Genomic DNA, 24819 nt, shown 5'->3' with positions numbered 1-24819 from the left:
TTATATATAAATTAATTCTATACTATAAAATTTTTTAATTTTTTATATAATATAACAGTATTTTTCAGAGCGTTTGATTAATTCTAAATCTATACGAAGGAGAAAAAAAAAAGAAAGAGAAAAAAATAAGAGCGCTCTAATTCAATCTCTGTCAGGTTGATGTGCCCGGTCCTTGCGAGAAAATCCGAATCGGACTAAAGAATTTTTTTTTAATAAATCAATAAAAAAGAAAAAAAGAAAAAGGAAAGAAAGAGAAATCGCTGTCCTAAGGACTACCTCACAAGAAACCATTATCGGCTTCTGGCCGTAAGTAGCGATCTTCGCGCAACTTCCAGGTAAAACAGTATTATTTCCAATTCATTTCTCTCATTTTCCTCTTTCCTTTTAGCTCTACTTATGAATTAAAATTGAAAAAAGAAAAACCCAATACTTGTGGCATGAGAAAAAAAAAAAAAGCTTTCACTGGAATTTTTTTTTTGTGACTATTCTTGAAAGGAATTTTTGAATTCTTCAGACATGGATGAAAGCTTAAACAGCAACGAATCTTTGATTGCTCGCATCCGACAGTTGGAACAAGGTATGTAATATGCTTCTATGATTTTTTTTTTTTTGGGAGTTGGTGGAGCACTTAAAGTTTTTCATATAAGGGTGATGTTTTTAAGTACATTACATAAATTATGTAGTGCAAAATTGTGATTTGCAGAGCGCGATGAATTGCACAAAGATATTGAACAACTTTGTATGCAACAAGCTGGACCCAGCTACTTGGGTGTAGCCACTAAAATGCATTTTCAAAGGTTTTTTTATATTATTCTTCTCTCTTTCTCAAAATTCAGACGCTTATACATACGTATATAGGCAAGTTTTGTTTTCATCTATAGGTACCATCAAATATAGAAATTTGATGACGTGATGTCATAAGAATCTACTATGATTAATTGTCATGAATTTTTCTGGCCATTATCAAATTTATTACAACTATTAGATCAATATCTTACGGCTAAAATAATGATACCATTAATGGTAAGTGTTAGAGTAATTATTAAAACATATATATGTGTGTGTAGCATGTAATTGAGAGTATTGAATATGATTTGAATTAAAATTGATTGTTGTTTAGCAGATATGGTTGGATTATCTGGGATTTTAGGGTTGTTATGCTAGTGTATTTGTTAGCCTTTTTATCTCCTTATTTTTAGGAAGTTAGATGGTTAGTTATACTTATTCTCCTAGGCTATATAAAGTAAAGTTTTTCCTGTAAAGTTGTAAGTTTTGACTGATGAATATAGCAGTGCACAGATTGTTTTTCTCCTCAAATTAGCTTTTATGGTATCAGAGAATTAAAGGTTACATGTGAGTTGAGAAAAACTAAACAACAGGAATGAGCGGAGCGGGTAGAACTGAGGTTACCTCGGGTACCTCGCAAACTGTCTCCACAATCATTTCCACTGCTGTCATTGAAAACTCCTCTATGTCTTTGCAAATCACAACTCACAAACTGAACGGGAAGAATTTTCTACAATGGTCCCGATCAACACAGATGGTGATTAGAGGCAAAGGCAAAATCGGGTATTTGGATGGAACAATTCCCAAACTGAACTCCACTGATCCGGCATACTCCACTTAGGACACTCAAAACTCGATGGTCATGGCCTGGCTAATCCATTCCATGGAAGACAGCATAGGGGACACATTTCTGTTTTATCCCACAGCGAAGGAGATATGGGAGGCTGTGAATTTAGCCTATTCTGACCTCGAGTATTCATCTCAGTTGTTTGAACTTCGCAACAAAGCCAGAAATCTCAAACAAGGAGATCTTGAAGTAACTCAATACTTCAATTCCTTGAAGAAATTGTGGCAGGAACTTGATTTGTTCAATACTTGTCAATGGAGGGATCCTGAAGATGCTGTTATGTTTAAGAAAATCCAGGACAAAGATCGTGTCTATGAGTTTTTGGCAGGTCTTAATAAAGAACTTGATGAAGTGAGAGGCCGTGTTCTTGGAATGCGATCACTGCCATCCATTGATGAAGTTTTTTCTGAAGTTCGGCGTGAAGAATGTCGCCGGAGAGTAATGCTCAGAGAGACGGCGATCATGACGATTGAAACCTCTATTAGTTGCACAGACACCAAACAAATGAGGAAATATTCGCTCATCCGCCAAAAAGGGGCAGGCCTGGTGCGATCATTGTCAAAAGCCTTACCACACCAAGGAAACTTGCTGGGAGATTCATGGTAAACTAGCCAACTGGGTTCCTAATCGACTCAAGAATCGAGCTAGTAGAGGGGAGCAAATTTTTAAAAATTTTTATTCCATGATTCAAACTCAGTTTAATGAAAGAATTAAGATGCTTCGGACCGATAATGGTACCGAATATTTTAACTCAATTCTTGGTAATTTTTTATTGAAACATGGAATTATTCATCAAAGCTCTTGTGTCGATACACCTAAACAAAACGGGATCGCCGAACGAAAGAATCGCCATTTGTTAGAAGTGGCTAGGTCTCTATTATTTACAACATGTGTTCAAAAAAGGTTCTGGGGAGATGCTATTCTTACTGCATGTTATCTCATTAATCGTTTGCCAACTAGGGTTCTAGAATACCAAACACCATTAGATTTCCTTCAAAAATCTTTTCCTATTGCTAGGTTGTTTTCAAGCTTAGAGCCCAAGATATTTGGCTGTAAAGCTTTTGTTCACATTCCTAATCAGAACTGTACAAAACTTGATCCAAGGGCACATAAATGCCTCTTCCTTGGATATTTTGCCACCCAAAAAGGCTATCGGTGTTACTCCTTTGAAAAAAAGAGATATTTCACATCTGCAGATGTTACTTTTTTTGAAACCCAGCCGTTCTTTCAGGGGAATTCTCTTCAGGGGGAGAATTTGAGTGAAGAGAATTTTATGGAAATTGTTTCACAAAATCCGGGGACACCTTTTGACCTCTGGGAATATTTCTGGAACCCTCCATCTCAGCCTTTTCTAAATTCAAATTCAAATCCCCTGCTCCAGCCAACCGTGGACCCTACTTCAGCCATAAATTCAAATTCCCAACCAACCCTGGACCCTACTCCAGCTAAAGATCAGCAAATAAACCCCAACTTCCATTCAAAATCCAAATTCCTCAAATCCAGCCGAAGCCCCATTCCAAAGTCAGCCGCAAATCTGGACCTCAACAAAAAATCTAGATGCTCAGAAAAATCAAAATAGTCGGCCAATAATTCAGGAAGAAAAACGGGCAGACCAGAAACATAGTGGTCTATAGCCGTTTAACTTGACTTACTCACGGAAAAAGGGGGTAAAAAATCCTGGACTTTCTCACTGCCAAGACTCTATCTCCGAATCAGGCTAAAAAAAAATTAGCCATGATCTTGACATCCCTGTGGCTATGAGGAAGGGAACAAGAGCTTGCACAAACCACCCAATCTCAAATTTTGTGGAGTATGATCATTTGTCAACTTCACTCAAGGCTCTTGTGGCTAATCTGTCTGAGGGTGAAACTCCAAAAAATGTTGAAGAGGCAATGGGAAAGGAGGAATGGAGGAAGGCTATTATGGAAGAAGTTCACGCCTTGGAAAAGAATCACACATGGGAGATTGTGGACAGGCCAAAAGATAAAGTACCTGTTGGTTGTAAATGGGTCTTTACAATCAAGTATAACGCCGGTGGATCGATTGAACGACATAAAGCGAGGTTAGTAGCCAAAGGATACACTCAAACATATGGTATTGATTACTAAGAAACATTTGCTCCTGTGACAAAAATCAATACCATACGTGTTTTGTTCTCTTTGGCGGCTAACTTGGACTGGCCACTTCATCAACTCGATGTTAAAAATGCATTTCTGAATGGTGAACTACAAGAAGAAGTGTTCATGGAACTACCACCTAGGTTTGATGGAGACAGCAAGAGAGGAAAGGTATGCAGACTTAAGAAATCATTGTATGGTTTGAAATAGTCGCCTAAAGCATGGTTTGATCGCTTCACTAAGACAATCCAGAAACAAGGTTTCTTTCAAAACTCAAGCAGATCACACGCTGTTTTATAAACATAGACGTAAGAAAGTCACAATCCTCATTGTTTATGTTGATGATATTGTTCTTATTGGTAATGACGAAGAAGAGATTATGAGGCTGAAGAAAGGACTGTCCTCGGAATTTGAGACGAAGGATCTGGGAACTTTGAGGTATTTTTTGGGCATGGAAATTGCCAGAAACAAATCTGGAATCTCTGTTTCACAAAGGAAATATGTAATCGACTTATTGAACGAGACGGGAATACTAGGATGTAAGCCGTTAGATACTCCAATGGATCCTAGCAAGAAACTAGGAACAGAAACTTCAAGTAGTCCTATGGACAGGGGGAGATTTCAGAGGTTAGTTGGTAGATTAATTTACCTTTCTCATACTCGACCGGACATTGGATTTGCTGTGAGCTGCATTAGTCAATTTATGCATGCTCCTACCGAGGAACACATGAAAGCAGTATTTAGGATCCTAAGGTATCTAAAAGGTACTCCAAGAAGAGGATTATTCTTCAAGAAGAGTGAATCAAAAAGCATTGAGGCCTGCACGGATGCAGATTGGACTGGTTCCATAAGTCATAGACGATCTACATCAGGCTACTGCTCTCTAGTTTGGGGAAATCTAGTGACTTGGAGAAGTAAGAAGCAAACAGTCGTGGCTCGAAGTAGTGCTGAAGCAGAATTACGCTCACTTGCACATGGTGTATGTGAGCTCTTGTGGCTAAGGAAGTTACTGGGAGAACTAAAAATGGAAGTACAAGTTCCTTTGAAGCTCTACTGCGATAATAAGGCCGCAATTAACATCTCTCATAACCCAGTTCATCATGACAAAACCAAGCATGTGGAAGTGGATCGGCACTTCATTAAGGAAAAGATTGAAGATGGAACAATATGTGTCACATATGTTCCAACATCGGAGCAAGTAGCTGATCTTCTAACCAAAGGTCTTGGAAGACCATTGTTCGAAAAGCTAGTGGACAAGCTCGGGATGTACAATCTGTACTGCCGAGCTTGAGGGGGAGTGTTAGCAGATATGGTTGGATTATCCGGGATTTTAGGGTTGTTATGCTAGTGTATTTGTTAGCCTTTTTATCTCCTTGTTTTTAGGAAGTTAGATGGTTAGTTATACTTGTTGTGTGGAAAAATATGGGTGACATGTAGAACGGCGACAGTGTGACATGTGGCCCTACTTTCCGTCAAAAAGTGACAACCCTCGACGCTTAAAGCTCGCTTCCCCTCTATGCTGCAAAGAAAGGCCCAACTTAAGGCGTCGACCAGTCGTGTCGTCGAACTTATGGCAACAAAATCCCCATCTGGAAAGGGTCGACTGCCAGGAAGGACATGAGGTCTACATAGCACAGAAGACGAGGGAAATACTCTTCAGAACGAAGCCTGACATCACAAGTTGCGTCTAGGGGTGAGAGACATTTGCAGTACGGGCATTAATTGTAATCCCCTAAACCGCCCTACAGTGGGCAGTGAAGGATTACAGGAATCCACAGAGCCGTAATGAAAGACCAATTGGCTGAGTGAACAGTTCAAAAAGTGATTAGTGGGCTACGGTCTGGACTTAAAAAGGTAGGCCACTCGAGTACTTTTTGCCTACGAAGGAAAACCACCCACGAAGAAAGCTTGAGCTATAAAAGGGGCAAAGCCCCATACATGAAAGGGATGGACTTCTCGAGTATTGAATCATAGAGAGAATATACGTGCATGTAAATTGTAAAAGTCCAAAGAAATATATCATGCACAAGTGGATGTAGCTCTTCATTAACAGAGTGAACCACTATAAATCTCGTGTGTCATCTCATTCGAGCGTTACACTCACGCCTCAAAAAATACAACAAACACTTCACAGCCTGATTTTAAATATATAGTTAAGTTCCAGCCGGCAACCCAACGGGATACTAGCGGGTAACCTGGCGTATTTCTGTTGACGGAATTCAGCCATCAACAATTGGCAACTCCGTTGGGGATCGAACCCAGAATCTCTGGTTCATACGTTTGTTGACATGCCTCCAAGAAGAAGAATTGAGGCCATCAACCAAGGCAGCCAGATGTAAGAAACTGCCACACATCCGGCAAACGAAGGGATGGAAGAGGACCCACCTCCGGTTAGAAATGGAGTCCCACCCCCAGACGTGCCTCGACCAAACCCTGTGCAGATGCAGGCCCAGCTCACTACTCTGACCGACCTGGTACGGGAACTGATGACTATAGTTGAGCGCTTGGATGGAAGAAACTCGATGCTGTCTCCGCAAGACGCCCCGAGACCGCTAGAAGTTGCCGTGGAAACCATAACCCCAGTGACCGCCAAGATATCCCAGAAGGAATCGGGGACAGTGAAAATCTTAGAGGTGATCCCAGGCCTCGGCCCTCACAATCCGCCAACAGTTGTCTAAGGGCCGCCGGACTCCGGGCTCCTAAGAACCAAATAGCCAGAGGCCTGGGAAACCCCAAAGCGCCATCTCAGAACCCAAGTAGAAATCTTCCAGGAGATGCAGGGTCTGTGCAAGTGGGTGGACGAGCAAGAGGCGTACCCAATGCACAAAGGGTAGAAGCGTCGAGAGGAGCCGGTTCAGTTGCAATCTCTGCGAAGGAGACACTAGCCATTATGGAGCGTATGGCCAGCCTAGAGCAAAAGCTCACGGGCGATGTCGCCGGCCTAAAGAAAATATAGGGCGAGTGGCCGAGGTAGTGGACGTCGACATCGCGCCTAGTCGGACGCACGGCCACTCGTTTACAGCAGAAATTATGGCGCCACCTCTCCCCGATAAATACAGGTCATCGTCAATCCCACCGTATGACGGCAGAGGGGATCCTGACGATCACCTAGAAATGTACACGGGGCACATGCCCTTGCATTTATATGCCGAGGAGATCATGTGCCGAGCCTTCCGAAACCATCTAACGGACTCTGTCCGGAGATGGTTTCGAACGCTAAAGCCAAACTCCATCTCAAGCTGGGATGCATTGAATGAAGCATTTTCTCTCTAGTTTATGGGAGTGAAAAAATGTGTTCCTCCAAAGCAGAATTTGATAACGATATACCAGAAGCCAAACGAGTCATTAAAAGAGTGGCTCGCAAGGTATGGGGAAGCTGTCGCCGCGACAACGGATATAACCGACAGAGAGGCCTTGATGGGGGCGTTATCCAGCACGAAGAAAATCACCCCCTTCAAGAGAGAGCTGAACCGGAAGCCCCCGTCAAGTTACAAAGAATTCCTTGCACGAGTGCAATGGTACATCAACGCCGAGGAAGCAGATGCAAATGACCCCGAGCACAGGTCCAACAAAAACAAAGGGACTGAGTAAGGGTCGACGGCAGGAAAGCAGGATGGAAAGAAACGACGAGTCGGGGAAAGCGGGAACAAGCAGCCTGTCTCGGCGCCGAACACTCAAGAAGCTAAAAAGCCGAGGCAAGAAGAGAACCGCAAGCCTCGGCCGTTTCAAATGTACGATTCATACTATGAATTAATAGTAGGAGTCGAAGAAGTATTTAATCATGTAGGTCGCGGGAACTTGCTGCGCCGCCCAGAGCCGATGAGGTCAGACCCAGCCGAAGGAACCAGAAAAAATATTGCAGGTTCCACGGCGACGTCGGCCACCACACCAATGATTGCGCCGATCTTAAAGATGAGATCGAAAGAGTAATCCGTGAGGGAAGGCTGCAGGAGTTCAAGGCCGAGCGAAGACCGAGAAACGAGGGTCACGACGGCCAGAATGACGGTCGACGCCGAGAGGAAAATCAACGACCAGAGGACCGAGAACCCGTCGGCGTCATACGGACTGTCCTCGGCGGTCCATACATTGGAGGAGACTCGAGTAGATCTCAAAAAGACTATGACCACGAAGCCAAAGGGGTGTACCAGGAAAGGTTCTGGAGTGTCTCCGCCACGAAAGCAACGAGGTTCGGCAGCACTGACGTAGCGTTTAATGAGGACGACACCAACGGGGTTCACTTCCCCCATAACGACGCCTTGGTGGTAGAAGCTATAATCGGAAATCACACCGTATGCCGAATCCTGGTAGACAATGGGAGCTCGGTAGACCTCTTATACTCCGACTGCTTAGAAAAAATGGGGATCCCAAAGGAGCAATAGGAAAAAACCTCCAGGCCGTTGTACGGTTTCACTGGGGACTCTGTCATCCCTCAGAGGACAATTCGGCTGCCTATAACCGCCGGGGAGAAACCTCGACAAGCCACTATAATGGCTAATTTTGTAGTAATAAAGGGAGACTCCCAATATAACGCCGTCATTGGGAGGCCAACCCTTCAGGCGCTGAGGGCAATAACCTCCATCTACCACCAGAAGGTCAAATTTCCTACCCCAAACGGTGTAGGTGAAATAAAGAGCAACCAGTACGAGGCTAGGGTTGCGTATTCTGATGCCTTGCGCGGATATGACCAGCCAGGGAGACAGGAGTCCAAAGTGGTATATCAAGGCGCCATTAAGGACATAGACCCCAGGGTCCAAGAGGAGGTCGCATGGTCTCAACGCATCGAGCAGTTGGTGGAGATCTGAGTCGACAAGGATGAGCCAACCAGAGTGCTGAAAGTAGGTTCTGACTTAACGCCATCACTTAGGGTGGAAGTCGATAGCTTCCTCAAGAAGAACCTGAATGTCTTCGCTTGGAATCATGCGGATATGAAAGGGATCGATTCAGAAGTCATATGTCATTATCTGAATATTGACCCCTCATATCCCCCAAACGCTAGAAGCGCCGACTGATGAACTCGGAGAGGTACGAGGCGTTGAAAGAGGAAGTCGATGAGTTAATCAACAACGGTTTCATTAGAGAGGCCCATTACCCTCGATAGGTCTCGAACCCCGTTTTGGTGGTCAAACCTAACGGGACATGGCGAATATGCGTCGACTTTAGTGACCTCAACAAAGTTTGTCCAAATGATGGTTTCCCGCTCGCTCGAATAGACCAAATGGTCGACGCCACTGCAGGGCATGAGATGTTGAGTTTTATGGATGCCTATTCCGAATACAACTAGATCCCCATGCATCCGACCGACGAGTAGCACACATCCTTCATAACCGATAGAGGCCTCTACTGCTACAAGGTAATGCTTTTTGGCTTGAAAAATGCAGGGGCTACATACCAAAGGCTCATGAATAAAATGTTTGCTCAACTGCTCGGCAAATCAATTGAAGTTTACGTCGACGATATGCTTGTAAAAAGTGCCAGGGCCACCCAGCACATCGACAATTTAGGGGAAATGTTTGGCGTGTTGAGAAGATACCACATGAAACTAAATCTCCTAAAGTGCGCCTTTGGAATTGGATCAGGAAAATTTCTTGGTTTCATGGTCAGTAACCGGGAGATAGAGGCGAATCCTGAAAAGATAAAAGCCTTGCAGGATATGAGGTCTCCAATCAAACCAAAAGAAGTGCAAAGGTTGACAGGGTGTGTCGCCGCTCTGAACAGATTCATATCAAAGGCAACAAATAAGTGCGTTCCTTTATTCGATGCTTTAAAAAGAAGTAAGCATTTTGAGTAGATACCACACTGTGAAGAGGCCTTCCAAAAATTAAACGAGCACCTAGGCAGGCCACCGATCCTGTTAAAACCCATCACTGACGAGGAGCTGAGCCTATACCTCTCCGTGTCACAATACGCCGTGAGCTCCGTGCTAATAAGAGAGGAAGAAAGGGTCCAGCTGCCGGTCTACTATGTAAGCAAAAGACTCATCGACGCCGAGTCAAGGTACACTGAAATGGAACAACTGGCCCTCGCCCTGATGGTAGCCTCAAGGAAGCTTCGACATTACTTTCAATCCCACACAATACGGATTCTTACAAACCACCCGTTAAGACAGGCGTTGCAAAAGCATGAAACTTCTGGTCGACTTCTCAAATGGTCGGTGGAGTTAAGCGAGTTCGACATCAAGTATGTACTGAGAGTACCAATCAAGGGGCAGGCACTGGCTGATTTTCTGGCCGAGTTCTCTCATAGACCGACTCCCGCCGGCGTCTTGTTGATCAGCCCGGAAGGCCACAAGATTACTTCGGCGGTACGATTTAAATTCAATGCGCCGAATAATGAAGCCGAGTACAAGGCGCTGATTGCAGGGCTACGATTGGTGAATCACTTGAAAGTCGAGAGGCTCAGCATCTTCAGTGACTCTCAACTGGTCGTTGGACAAGTAAATGAGGAATACCAAGCGCGCGGCGAAAAAATGGGTGCGTACTTGAGAAAGGTGAAGGAAGAGCTCATCAAGTTCAAAAGCTATGAAATACTTCAAATACCACGAGCTGAGAATACCAATGCTGACGCCTTGGTAAAGCTAGCATCATCAAGGGATTTTGACATACTAGGGATCGTTTCTATCGAAGAACTGGAGTGGCCGACCATTGAGGAAAAAATTAAGGCATTGACCATCCAGACAAACGAGAGTTGGATGACGCCACTTATCCAATATCTAACGAATGCAAAGCTACCGAGTGATAAAGACGAGGCTAGATGAATCAGGTATAGAGCCACCAGGTACCTATTGTACGACGGTTTGCTTTATCGACGAGGCTATTCCACGCCTTTGCAGCGGTGCCTAAACAATAGCGAAGCCCAGAAGGTCCTCCGGAAAATCTATGAAGTAGTATGTAGTAATCATACTGTGGGGCAGTCTTTAGCTCTTAAGGTTCTGAGGCAGGGGTACTATTGGCCTACGCTTAAAAAAGATGCGTTCCAATACGCTCGACGTTGCGATAAATGCTAAAGATATGCCACAATCCCTAGAGCACCCTCAGAAAACCTAACCCATTCTCAGTCCATGGCCCTTTGCCAAATGGAGAGTCGACCTGATCGGGCCCTTACACCTCGCTCCGGAAGGCTTTAAGCTCGCCATCGTCGCAGTAGACTACTACACTAAATGGACATAGGCAAAAGCTCTAACTACGACCATAGAAGCAGCTTGCACCAACTTCATGTGAAACAACATCGTATGGAGATTCGGGGTCCCACACTCAATAGTATCTGATAATGGAAGACAATTCGATAATACCTCAACACGCAGGTTCTGCGACAGCTTAGGCATTCGAAAGGACTTCTCGGCGTCAATACATCCACAGTCCAATGGTCAAGTCGAAGCTGTCAACAAAATATTGAAGTATACCTTAAAGAAGAGGCTCGACGACTTTAAAGGGGAGACGGGCAGAAGAACTTCCAAAGGCCCTGTGGGCATATAGAACGACAAACTGAACCACCACGGGTGAAACACACTTCTCCATGGCATATGCCGTCGAGGCGGTACTCTCCGTCGAAATTAAGACGCCGACTCTAAGAACTGTTGCCTACAGCGACGACGGTAATGCAGAAGTCATGAATGGAGAACTCGACCTGTTAGAAGAAAAAAGACTCGACTCCCAACTACGCCTCGCCGCCTATCAGCAAAGGGTAGCACGGTATTACAACAAGAAAGTTAAACAAAGAAGGTTCGTCTTAAGAGACTTAGTATTGAAAAGGGTGACGCAGAGTACGAAACTCAAAAATACTGGTCTTCTAGGCCCAACTTGGGAAGGACCCTACCGGATAAGAGAAGTGTTGCGTCCTGGCACTTACATTTTGGAAAGCCTCGTCGACAAACGAATTCAACATCAATGGAATGCAGAACAGTTAAGGCTGTACTACCAATAGTGTATGTAATTCTTACGCATCTTAATTATATTTTTTGGGCAATTTATATAAATTGATGAGTTTGTAGAAATATTGTTCAAAAATAAGAAAGGAATTTATCCCTTAATAACATGTCTGCTTAAAAAATCAAGGTATATTAAACAGACATGTGGGGCAGTAGGAGATCTACGGATCACTAGAAGACGACGACCCTAAGGGGTAAAAGTTAAACGTCGTCTCCTCCAAGGAGGAGAGGCGAACACTTAGAAAATTTTATGAAATTTTCTAAAAACGATGACCCCAAGGGGTAAAAGTTAACGTCGTCTCCTTCAAGGAGGAGAGGCGAACACTTATAAAATTTTACGAAATTTTCTAAAAACAATGACCCCAAGGGGTAAAAGTTAACGTCGTCTCCTCCAATGAGGAGAGGCGAACACTTAGAAAATTTTACAAAATTTTCAAAAAACGACGACCCCAAAGGGTAAAAGTTAACGTCGTCTCCTTCAAGAAGGAGAGGCAAACACTTATAAAATTTTACGAAATTTTCTAAAAACGACGACCCCAAGGGGTAAAAGTTAACGTCGTCTCCTCTAAGGAGTAGAGGCGAACACTTAGAAAATTTTACGAAATTTCCTAATATGATGACCCCAAGGGGTGAGGAAAGCGACGAACGATTATAAAATCTATCTTCAAAAACGAATAAAATGAAAGGAAATTCCAATATTATATAAATGTATAAACATATAGGATTACAAAAAAGAAAAAAAAACCCTAAGCATCATCGCCAGCCACCGAGTCATCACCATTTCCAGGTGGAGAAGAAATGCCGTCATTAGCAGGAGGAGGAGGAATATAAAGGAAGCTCAAATCCCACTCATGATGCTCTTGTTTGATTAGATCGACAATTTGCTATCCAGCAGACTGAAAGTCCTTGGTGCGAATGTCGATGAGCTCTGGGGAAGCCTTGAACTCCTCAATAATCTCGACGCACTTGGCGTCGAGCATTGTTGAGGCCTCGGCTTCAGCTTCCTTCTTCCCTTCAGCTTTTCCCTTGGCAAAGCACTTCTTCACGGCCTCAGTAGCTTCGGCCGATTTCTTCTCAGAAGCTTCCGCCCGTTTTGTAAGATCTTCAACCGCAGCCTTCAAACTGGCCGACTCATTTTCAAAACTTGTTAGCTTGGCCAGTTCCCCTTCCAAACTCGCCAGCTTGGCCACGGCCACGTCCCTCTCTTCGACGGCAGACGAGCACTTTTCCTTGGCAGCGTCGAGAAGAGATGTAAGCTTGACTTCCAGGCTGTCCATCTCCTTACCACGTTCCTCAACCTTGACTAGATCAATAAGATTGAGAATGGCAAGGACTAGGCTCTGAGAAATTGGGAGTCGGAAAATAAAGATGCGAAGGACGAATCTAAAAATGAAAAAAGCACGATCGAAACTTACATGAACCTGGAAGGAAATCTACTTGTGCTAACGATCCACCAGAGAAGACTAAGCGGCGGAGATCCAGTGCGGCTCAAGGAATGATTCGTACAAGGGCTGCAAGACGAGGGAGAAACGGGGAGGAAGCTTCAGCATGGCCCCAATCTCGGTGTCAGAAATATCCGAGACTTGGAAGTTGAAATCCATGATTTTTTCTCCCGGCATAACCACGCGTTCCCTAGGCGCCGAAGGAATACCAGCAACGTCGGGGGTTGGAACTGCCGGCGTCCAAGTCTCGGTCACCGGCACCTTCTCTTTGCGCCCCTTTTTGGGCGCAGGAGCTTCCACCCCTAACCCCGAAGGAACCTCCGCAGTTTTCCTTCTCTTCGGCGCCGGGAAAAAGGTGCTGGCTTTCTCTTTTCCTTTGGATTGAGACTGCGGGCCGGGCTGAGGCTGCTGGTTGCCTGGGGAGCTGAATCCTCAAAAAAGCCATTTCTGTACAAATGACTGGTCAGAATGTAGTCAATATACAGTTATGCCAAACAAGATTAAGGGAAGCGTCGAGCCCAAGAGTTTACCTTCGTCGCTTAGATGAAAATATTCACGGACGGTGGGAAGATCAAAAAGGTCTGGAAGGTCAAGAATCAACCCTGCCTCTCTAAGGTTGGACTCGGTCAAGAGGGTGTCGATATGGCGAGCCTTCTCCGAGTACAAAAATGCCTTTTCAACCCTCGCCAATCTGTTCCCAGTGAGCTTCGGCCGATCGTGGCTGACTGTAGGGTAAAAGAACTGTCAGCAAAAAAAAAAAAAAAAAAAAAAAAAGAGAAGAGAAGGAAAGGGATAGAAACGAAGTGTCAAATTCTCACCCATATTCCCAAACGACGTTTGCACCTTCCTTCGGCGGGGCATACGGTCGTCAGGGTGAAAATTAAAAGCCCCCGTATCATGAAAAACATGGGTTTCCACCCATGTGACGACGAGGGAATACCTCGTATCACTGTACGAAACCTAGGTTTGGATCGCCCATGCCCACTCAAAAAATGCCACCCCTCGTATTTGGCGACGTGGCATAATCTGTACATAAACATAAATTCATCGAGCGGTAAGTCCATATCAAACCGCTGGCTCCAAAAAACCCAGGCGCCGGCAAAACAATACTAAAAATTCAGCGCCAATTGGGCATGAGAGATACCATAAAAATGACAGTAGTCTTTAACGAAGGGATGAACGGGTAAGGTCATCCCCGCCGTAACAGCCCGAGTATACACGGGGAGATACCCGATAGGCATGCCGGTCTTAAAATGTACATCCGGGAGGAGGTACTCAAACCACCTCCCGTCGATCCAACCTTCTTTAACAGCCCGAGCCATGTCTTTATTTCGGACCCTCGACGCCACGACATCGGCCGTAAAAAATGGCATGTCTGGGTCTCCGCTCGTAGCAGCCAAGGGGGCATCCACCATTGAAGCGGCGACCCCACATACGCTGCCTCCCGTGAAAGGAATCTTATTAACTTCTTCTTCCATCATACGGTCGACGCTGTCAAACTCGTCGCCAAAACCCTCGCTTGGTCTGCCCATATATTCTTCTATTTCACTCAATATTGAGTTGCCGTCTGATGAGGAAGATGACCACGAAATCTCCACCACGGAAGGGGAGTTTGGTCGTACAACGAACGGGTCCTCTCGACAGGTGGGGTTTGAGGCCATTGTTCTGGTGGTAAAAAAGACAATGAGCTAAGTTAAAATCCTAAGTCGAGAGGGAGGAGTAAATGACGACCATTCTAAAGCGACGATTGCTCAATTACCACTGGCACCTCTTAACATAACGTCGACCATTCATATAAAAATGGTAATGACGAGTGTTTATGAACAACCGAGGATCATTAGAACCTAGGAGTCAGAGACCACAACCAGCCAGAAATTAGAAAATTATCCTACGTGGGTCAAACAAAGCATATGATAAAGTCTCTATCCTCTACATTTCACATATTAACATGCGTATGGTTCAATAGGAAAGCCAGTAAAGTTATTAAACAATATGAACGAGCAATCGTCAAGCTTACCGGTGAATCGGAATCTGGGCAAAGTCAGGGTACCGAGATAGCTTCACGAGGTGCCAAGAAGAGCAGGGGATGCAAGTCGGAATCTACAAGAAAGAACTCAGGCAGAGTAACTGCAGTTCAAGAAGTTTTGGAAAAAATGGCTTCGGTTCGAGGAGTATTTAAAGAAAAACGAGCCATCGACCCTTGACTGTTAGATAAAGTTCATAAAATCCAACGGCAGGGGCATTTTGCCCAGATCTGGCGGCAACAAGCAAAGGCGGGAAGATGAAGGGGCACGATCCAAGGGCTCGTATTCGCCTTTTCAAAATAAAGCCTTACGTCAGCTTGGTGAAATGACCGACGCGATGGTTACGTTCCTCGAGGAAAGCCAAAACGTCAAGACTATCATTACAGAAGAAGGCTCGGAATTAGGTTCCCACACTCGAGGCACAGAAAAACACCCGAACCTAGCTCGAGGCTGTCTAAAGAAAACCCTAGACCTGGGGGGCAGCTGTTGTGTGGGAAAATATGGGTGACATGTGGAACGGCGACAGCGTGACATGTGGCCCTACTTTCCCTCAAAAAGTGACAATCCTCGACGCCTAAAACTCGCTTCCCCTCTACGCTGCAAAGAAAGGCCCAACTTAGGGCGTCGACCAGTCGTGCCGTCGAACTTATGGCAACAAAATCCCCGTCTGGAAAGGGTCGACTGCCAGGAAGGACATGAGGTTTACGCAACACAGACGACGAGGGGAATACTCTTCAGAACGAAACCTGACATCACAAGTTGCGTCTAGGGGTGAGAGACGTCTGTAGTACGGGCATTAATTGCAATCCCCTAAACCGCCCTACAGTGGGCAGTGAAGGATTACAGGAATCCACAGAGCCGTAATGGAAGACCAATTGACTGAGTGAACAGTCCAAAAAGTGATTAGTGGGCTACGGTCTGGACCTAGAAAGGTAGGTCACTCGAGTATTTTTTGCCTATGAAGGAAAACCACCCACGAAGAAAGCTTGAGCTATAAAAGGGGCAAAGCCCCATACACGAAAGGGATGGACTTCTCGAGTATTGAATCATAGAGAGAATATACGTGCATGTAAATTGTAAAAGTCCAAAGAAATATATCATATACAAGTGGATGTAGCTCTTCATTAACAGAGTGAACCACTATAAATCTCGTGTGTCCTCTCATTCAAGCGTTACACTCATGCCCCAAAAAATACAACAAACACTTCACAGCCTGATTTTAAATATATAGTTAACTTTCAGCCGGCAACCCAACGGGATACCAGCGGGTAACCCGGCATATTTCTGTTGACGGAATTCAACCATCAACAATACTTATTCTCCTAGGCTATATAAAGTAAAGTTTTTCCTGTAAAGTTGTAAGTTTTGACTGATGAATATAGCAGTGCACAGATTGTTTTTCTCCTCAAATTAGCTTTTAATTGTTTATTAGGATCGCTGGCTTGGAACAGGAGATTGAGAACATGAAAAAGAAGTTTGCTGCTTGTACTAGAGAGAATCTCAATCTTCAAGAGGAGCTATCAGAGGCTTATAGAATCAAGGTGATAGAGAAAAATTTATTATCCAAATGTAGCCTTTTGTAATGAGCTTATTATATGTTTCTTTTGCTTTTCTACAGAGCCAACTAGCTGATCTTCATAGTGCAGAGGTTGCAAAGGCATCATCTCTCTCTCTCTCTCTCTCTCTCTCTCTCTAAAACACAATAATGTTGGTTCTGTTTGGCTTGACAGTGATGAAAGGCTTCTTCTTTGAGCTCTCAATCGGTTTGAAATGTATTATTGCTTAATGTTGCAGTTAGTTTCATGGGTCTAAGTTGTTTGATTTTCTTTTTTCCTGATTTCGTTGTCCTCAAGAACTTGGAAGCAGAGAAGCAGGTTAAGTTTTTTCAAGGCTGTGTAGCTGCTGCTTTTGCCGAACGGGATAATTCCATAATGGAGGTAAATGGTGGCTATCTTTAAGCTTGATATTCATATTACTTCATTAGAATTTTCTCGCTGTAAGAATTTTTCCCCCTGAAAAATACACCAATTTTTTGAAGATTTTAATGCTTGTAATAGGCTGAGAAGGCAAAGGAGAGTGAGGAATTGATGTCAAAGCAATTCAATGATCTGCAAAGGAGGTATTAGTCTTACGTATGTATGTATGCAAATACAACATCTTTTTATAATATATACAAGCAAAGTGAGTCTAGAACTGCAGCTAGCAAAATAATGCTAAATCACGTAGCTACATACGGTATATGATCAGGAAACTGTTTCAACAAATATAAGATATCAGAGGTTCTACTTAGCTATTCATTACTTGTAAGATGTCATTTATCTGAAAGTTCTAATATTTAGGCTGGCTTGTTATCGATGATACAGGATAGAAGAGCTCACAGCAGATTGTTCCGCACAGAAAAAACTTACCGATGAACTGCAGGTTAGCTTAGATATGAAGGAGGAGCAGAATAAAACCTTTAAGAATGTGATTGCCTCGATCTCTTGCTCTCTCTCTTTGATCTATAGCAATGAGTATGCTATTGGTTTACATATATAGCTTTTTCTGCCCAAGTTGAACTTTATGCTAAAAAAATCAATTTTCAGTTTCCCTTGTCTGTTGAATTGAAGTATGCCTTCTGCTTTCCCTTTCTTTCCATCTGAAGGAGATATTTTCATGACAGATTATTGACAAGTTCTACCAGATCAGGCAACATTCTACAGAGGGATCTGAGGTTACAAGTTGGGATAATAAATGTGTATACCTTTTGCATGATCCTGCAGAAATGTGGAGTTTCAATGATACAACGACAGCTAAATATATTGTAAGTCTTCATATTCCTAAATTTTCATGTTCTGTATAGTTTTATTCATCATCCATTTGTATTATTATAATTACAATTTTCAATTTCACTTGATATCTTTTCCCCTTGGCTAATCTTGCTTTCAGAATTTACCTGGAGTTGCTATGTGCAACTTGAAATTTTGGAACCTGTAAATTGGATATACATTTTCGGCTTATGTTAGTTGAGAAGCAATTGGATGCTGGAAAAGAGTTTTTCTAATCTAGCTTAAGACATATCAATAGTGCCTTTGAATTTAATTCCTCATATTCACTAGTGCCTTTGAATTTACACTTTTTATCCAAATGCTATCAATTAACTTTTCTTCAGACAGAGTGCATTGGAAGGAGAGTTGGAAATGGCGAAGAAGTCTTCAGATAATCTTCAGAATAAGCTACGGGTGGTATGTTATTTTACTGGTCCTTGTTACCCCAAAACTGAATTCTGTAGTTTTTATATTTTTAGAATTTGATTGTTTTTGGCTTGCAGGGTTTGGAGATTGAAAATCATTTGAAGAGGAGGGTTCGCGAATTAGAACAGAAGAGTGTGAGTTTCTAAATCCCAAAGAAAAAAAAAAGAGAAAAAAAATTCCCCGCTGCTGTTTTGCGTGCTAATTTTCAAATCCAATCGAATTGGGTGCAGATCCATGCAGATGCAATGATCAAAAACAGGATTGCTGAGCTGCGTCATCATTATTCTGAGTGTAGGGTTCACATTGTGAATTTACTTGATGATGGAAAATCTCTGATCAAATCGTCTGTTGATGCAATAGATGAGAAGATTAGAGAATTTGGTGCTAGCAAAGCACAAACTTTGGAGCTTTCTCCGAGAGAAGTAAATCAAGAAGAACATGAATGTCGAGATGTACATATAACTCCCGGCGTGCCCCATGATTTACTATCCAAGGAATCTGAGGTACTTTACATGTCTTTGGAATTGTGGTTTTGGTTATGGAAGTGGATTGATATAGTCATGATGTGATTCCTATTGCTTGTGCTGGATTGTTAGAATTTCAAACCCGGATACGTTCATTTATCAACTGTCATAGGTATATTTATGGAAGAACTCATGAAATTTTTAACACTAATTTTCCCTTTAGCAGAGGAGTAATCCCGACAGTCTGGGTGATGGAAAGGATGATGCTTCGAAAGCCCTAGCACAGGCATTGCAAGAGAAGGTTTTTCTTCTGTCTTTGGATTCTTAATTTTTATTTAGACAATTTTGTATGGACCACAAATACCCTAGATACTATATTCTGTCTCCATTATTCTTCTTATCACAGCAATGCATGTATCCAATTTGGGGTAATCGTACGCTGTTATCAACCACCTGTTGGAAATATTTTTCCAGGTTGCGACGTTATTACTTTTGTCACAGCAAGAAGAAAGACATTTGCTGGACAGTAATGTGAATACTGCTCTTCAAAGAAAAATAGAGGAGCTTCAAAGAAACTTACTTCAGGTGGTTTCCATTCAGTGTTTTCTTCTTGTATTTTAGCTCTAAAATTAAAATGATGCGTCTTAAATTCCCAGTTGTAGTTCTATGAAAACGGTATTTGCTCAAAAGACTTCAAAACTATGTGGTTGCGTGTGGAGGTCACAGTTTGATCATATAAGCTGAGTAGCTGACTAGCAAAGTTTTTTTGTTTTGTTTTTTGTTTGCATTTATTTTCCTGAAGGAGATAAACTTAAATCCCTTGATAAATGACCCTAAGGATTAAAAAAAAAAAAAAAACAGAAAAATAATGTCATTGTTAAAATGTAAGTGCAAAGAGGTCATTATTTTTTGATTTTTTTTTTAAATAGTAATCTTGTCTGTATTTTATTTGGACATTAGTGAAGATACTTGTTAGTTTAACCTGTAATAACCTCAACTCTTTGAAGATACTTGTTAGTTTCACCTGTAATAACCTCAACACTTATTTATTTATTATTAGTTTTTAAGCTGAAGAAGTAAGATATTAACTTTCTAATATCGTGCTTTTACTTACGTATATAATTGATAAATGGCTTTGCGCCAGTTGTCTAATTTATGTCTTTATTTGCCCAAATTCTCCTATGTTGATTGAGACAGGACTTTGTAGTTTGCATTGTATGTCATTGGTTAATGGCTTTGGACCAGTTGTCTAATTTATGTGTTTGCCCAAATTCTTACGTGTTCATTTACATATATATTTGAGTAATCCATTTCATCCAGACACTGCCTATATGGTTAAATTAATTCATTGACAATTCAATTTTTTTTTATTGGTACAGGTTACTAATGAAAAGGTAAGAGCTCTGATGGAGTTGGCACAATTGAAGCAGGAATATCAACTGCTTAAAGAGTAAGATTTCTTTTTCCTTGTTCAACTTAAACTGTTAACACTGCCGTTTCTGATTGTTTGTTGGTTCTGTTTCTGTGATATTCCCCCGCCCTTTTTTCCCTTTTTCTTATGTTTACATAAGCAACTTCTATTTTACTAGTAGTAAGAAGTTGCATCTCCGACTATTTCTCTTTTTGGCTCTGGGACGAACACGCATATATTAGATACATATAAATTCACCTACAATCCCATGAAAATGAGTTAAAGCCTAAGACACCAAGTTCCCTTCCTAGGGTCAAGGACTGGGATGGCAAATGTAAATATTATCACTTAGCCTCTCTTATACTGTGCGGGAGCAGACTGGCTGTGCCTTTTTTTATCCCCCCGCTTAAAATTCTCTAGACCTTCTGGTGTAGTTTCCTTGTCAACTTATTGAAAGTAGCACGAGCTCACAACTTGTCGTGTTTATACAGGAAAAATGGTGGTCACATAGATAAAGAAAAAGTTGATGTTGGGGATAAGAGAGTTGATGCTCCCGAAAAAGGTGGTAGATTAACAAACTTGCTGAAGAAAACAAATTTGAAACGCTGGGTTGGTACACTAGACCTTAGGGTAAATGAAGCTGAAGTTCATATGGATTTTGCCAGGTTTGTGAAGAGTTTTATGTATACTTCGATTGCAAATTTATTTTTGGATCACTGAGCGCCCTTAAACTGTGCCCTTCTTTTTGGTGCTAGAATGCCGAACTATGCATTTTCTTTCTCCAAGTCACTCTATTGTATTTGTACTATCATTCATTTTCGTTACTGATTACTAGATTAAAGATTGAAAACGCAACTCTTAAGGAGAGCATGGAAAGTATGGAGCATCTGATTACCTCAATCCACAGGCTTCGTCTGTCTCTTGTAAAGGTAAATTCTTTAACTACATTAAATGATTTATAAAATTGATTCTCCAACCATGGAACTCCCTCTCTATGTTACTACAATTAGTATTTTAAACTTTTGGGGTGGGGAAGGAAATGGTAGGGTGCAAATTGTCGATGACATCGAAGTTGAAAGACTACGCTTTCACTAGAAGCTTAAGATGGCTTCCTTTTGTTTACCATACCAATTACAACGGAAAGAAACAAAGAGTTTAATAATCAAATCTTGCTTTGGGACGTTTTAGTTTTGAAATGTTATGCTGGTTTTATACTCTACAATAGCAATCCCATCTTTTTCTTCTTTCTGAGCTCATGTATTTCAGGCCAAAGAGTTGGCAGCTTTCGAAGGTACAGCTGCTACAATGTCAGAACATCTCAACGAGATTGTTAGCGGTGCAAAACTCGTGAAGACTGCTCTTGGAAGCTCCCTACCTATTAGCTGGTCTGCTGCTGCCGAGTTTGGGCTGGATGGTGGTAATTTGGGAAACGAGGCCAGTGGTGTCTCTGGGAACTCCAGCAATGAGAAGAAAGACTTTGTTACTGCTGCAGGAGTTGAGATGGTCGAGCTCTTGATACTTGCAGCGCAGATATTGAAGGATTACACGACTAAAAGTGCTGCAGTTCCAGACGAAGATGCTAATGGATCTTTGTAATGTGTTTCCAGTGGCGATGGTTGTGATGATCAACATATTCGTGTGATTGTGATCTGGAAAGAGTTTGGACGTGGATAGAAGGAAAATTTACTCTGGACATGAAAATGAAAGCCGCGTAAGGAGAATCGAACATGAAAGTTTGTACGCTTGAGACAAACATCATTTACTTTTTATACTTGCTTGTAATATATTATATACGTGTTTCAAAAGAGTGGATGAGTTCAGTTTATATTGTAAACGTGCATGGTTTTGTATTTCTCTGTTACTCTTATAATGTACAGTCATATTGGCTTTTCAGAAAGTTTTGCTGCCTTAAGCGGGATCGAAAGAATAAAAACCAAAAGAGGAAAAGTGAAGTTGACTAAGGTACCATTTGTTTCATAAATTTAAACTACAGTGTAGACCTTTTTGTCTGAATGTTTTTTCTCACAAAAATTTTGAATTTATGTTTAAACTTCATGTTCAAATGAAACCTAAATGATTAATTGTATAACTCCACAGAAAAACCTAGATTTATAATAATCATATGCTTCAACAAACCCACAATACACAGTTGAAAAAGAGGACCACTCGAGCAATGTTTGAAATGGAGATTACACAAGGAGCAAGAATCTGACTATGATTCAGCGACAGTTTCCACAGCAGGGACTTTCTCAGTCATGGAATTATTTTCACCGATGCCCTCTAGCTGGCTGTAATTCCCCTTCTCCTTGAAGAGCTGAATATGATGGTGCTTGCAGTAAAGCTTTCCCTCATGTGCAATATAGTTGGATGGGCTTATGGTGCAGCCTCCATGAGTGCATTTGAAGCAGCTTTTGTGGTATGGAGTTCCATTAACCGTCACCTTTGCAAACATCAATATATTTTGTATCATAATATTTATTTACATAATTACCCCGCAAGTTCGGTTATGTTTCATATATATATATATATATATATGTATGTATATGTCCTAGTTTCTAAGGTCCTGCAGATATCACTATCAACCTTGGCTTGGTTAAAATTAGACGGTAATGTTGGAAGAATGGAGAATTTTCTACGTTTAAAAACAAAGATATTCAATTTACATGGCGTAAAAACAATGGTCATGTTTAGTCTAATAAATTGAAGATGCCAAAAATTACCTTCTCAATAGGATATACAGTCTTGTTACACCCAACACATTTATCTCTGGTGCCACCAAACAAACTCGAGACTATCTTTGCATTCTGCAAAATTCAAATCCAATTTATCAGTTTAAAGATTGTTAGTGGCACTCAGAAATATTGTGTTTAAGTACTGTACATTAAAGTGAGAAGCTACAAATTGTAATTATCTCACGTAAATTATATGGTGAAAAACTAAAAAAAGTTGAGGGATTAATTATTACCTCACTGGTTGTTGGTTTTTCTGGTTTCGAAATTTTGGGAGTCCCTGATTTACAGAGAGTTGAAAGAAGAATTATGGGTTTGGTAAAATGGTATATAGTGTGATATTGATTTCTTAATTATATTTTTATTGATTTATAGTACCTTCAAAGCTCTTCTCCAGGCTGCCAGTTCGCTTGAAGAGTTGATCATAGTGAGGTCTGCAGTATAGAACTCCCTCAAACGAACAATAGCTGCTAAGCTGCAAATAAGTAAAACCAAAAACCTTCTTTCAATTGCCTAATCCAAAACTTGAACTCAAATTACCGGAGTTTTTTACGATTTTTTTTCCTTTGCCTTATGGTTCTCTTCCAGCCGCATATTATTCTTTTCGTCTTGCCTTGTATACGTATCTTCCTCAAGCATACTAGTGAATGATAATTCCTCTAGCTAGTTAAAATTTATTAATGGAAATGAAGATGGTATATATTATACGCTACAAAGTGTATGCATGCATGATCCATGCAAAGAGAACAATTTCCATATATAAGGACCTGATTTTTTTTTTCTTTTTCTTTTATATGTTTATTCTGCTATAATTTGTAATTTTGTCCCTTTGGATATGTAGAAATCATATGTCAGCCCCTCTTTTCAAAATATGAAGTTATATGGCCGCCCCTTCTCACTTATTTTTCTTACTCCGTCTCTATTAATTGATGTTAGTGGTTACGTACCTTGAGGGTGTTCCTGCAGTGATGGCATCGGAAGCAGGCCTTGTGGTAGGCTCTAGTATCAGCAGTCAACTTATCGACCAGGTACACCGTCTTGTTGCATGCCGTGCATTTCTGAGTCGTTCCGGCGAAACTCGCCATGCCTTCCTTTGCTATGATCCAACCCCAAGGCAAGGCCCGAGCACCCTTATAATTTTGCCACTGATCCTCTTCCTTTACTATTATTATTCCATATCTCCATTTTCCTGGTTATGATATATCCAGCCTTTTTATTTGCAACTAGAGAGAGGAAAAAAAAAAAACGAACAAAAAACCTGAGGTTCAGGTGAAAAGCACTGACAGATAAATGCGGGTGGCAATGAAAGCAAATTTGTAAAAAGCATTACTGGTATTGCTATTTAGCTATCATTTCTCCGAATTTAAAAGGACTCCATACCATTCACATATATATCCTTTCACGATATTAGATTACTATTTACTATACATCTTTTTATGACAACATTAATAACCCTTTTTATCGCTCAAGTGTGTATTATCTAATTTATACATTACTAATTAGATAAACATTATTCTCGTGCACACCAAAATAAGAAAAAAAAGAAAAGAGTAATGGTTGCAAATATAGCGTAGCGGTGTATTTATATACATGCGTTTAATATTGGGGTTTATCGCAGTTTGAAGCAATAATAATAATAATAATAATAATAAGGATAGAAGATCATGATCACTGGAATGCTTAGTTCACAAAGTAGTTACTTTTCCTTTTCCTAAGGTGATGAACAAAAGCTTTTGATTACCAAAATTTCTTCATGAAGGCCTAGCTTGATTCTTGCCAGGTCTCTATCTATTAATATTATGAAACTCGACCTAATTACGTATTATCCTTTCCAAACCATGA

At 41.6% G+C, this 24819-nt stretch overlaps 2 protein-coding genes across 8 annotated transcripts; one reads left to right on the top strand and one right to left on the bottom strand.

The window, feature by feature from the left end:
• The first annotated feature begins 100 nt into the window (after positions 1 to 100).
• LOC21388539 (TATA element modulatory factor) lies at positions 101 to 22444 on the top strand. 7 transcript variants are annotated; one of them, XR_002901692.1, is made up of 20 exons: positions 101 to 335; positions 515 to 577; positions 704 to 797; positions 16573 to 16681; positions 16759 to 16797; positions 16994 to 17077; positions 17198 to 17259; positions 17504 to 17606; positions 17803 to 17943; positions 18296 to 18364; positions 18451 to 18507; positions 18604 to 18876; positions 19061 to 19138; positions 19312 to 19422; positions 20217 to 20287; positions 20740 to 20913; positions 21084 to 21177; positions 21515 to 21959; positions 22143 to 22210; positions 22398 to 22444. XR_002901692.1 is itself a non-coding variant. In XM_024162095.1 (18 exons), the coding sequence occupies exons 2-18, from the start codon at positions 517 to 519 to the stop codon at positions 21842 to 21844; spliced, it is 1905 nt and encodes a 634-aa protein (XP_024017863.1). In that variant the 5' UTR covers positions 101 to 335; positions 515 to 516; the 3' UTR covers positions 21845 to 22132. The 7 variants fall into 7 exon arrangements, 5 of the variants coding, with proteins under 5 accessions (XP_024017863.1, XP_024017862.1, XP_024017861.1 ...); XR_002901691.1 differs by lacking the exon at positions 22398 to 22444 and adding an exon at positions 22346 to 22389; XM_024162095.1 differs by lacking the exons at positions 22143 to 22210; positions 22398 to 22444 and having other exon boundaries at positions 17504 to 17561; positions 21515 to 22132.
• On the bottom strand, positions 22377 to 24123 carry LOC21388538 (LIM domain-containing protein WLIM1). The gene is made up of 5 exons (XM_010092716.2): positions 23925 to 24123; positions 23356 to 23452; positions 23214 to 23257; positions 22969 to 23052; positions 22377 to 22688 (listed from the first exon to the last, which is right to left on the bottom strand). The coding sequence occupies exons 1-5, from the start codon at positions 24060 to 24062 to the stop codon at positions 22461 to 22463; spliced, it is 591 nt and encodes a 196-aa protein (XP_010091018.1). The 5' UTR covers positions 24063 to 24123; the 3' UTR covers positions 22377 to 22460.
• Between the last annotated feature and the right edge of the window lie 696 nt (positions 24124 to 24819).

Source organism: Morus notabilis, unplaced genomic scaffold (genome assembly GCF_000414095.1).
Source record: "Morus notabilis unplaced genomic scaffold, ASM41409v2 Scaffold722, whole genome shotgun sequence".
In the NCBI taxonomy this organism is placed as follows: Eukaryota; Viridiplantae; Streptophyta; class Magnoliopsida; order Rosales; family Moraceae; genus Morus; species Morus notabilis.
This window is presented reverse-complemented; position numbering and strand designations above follow the sequence as displayed.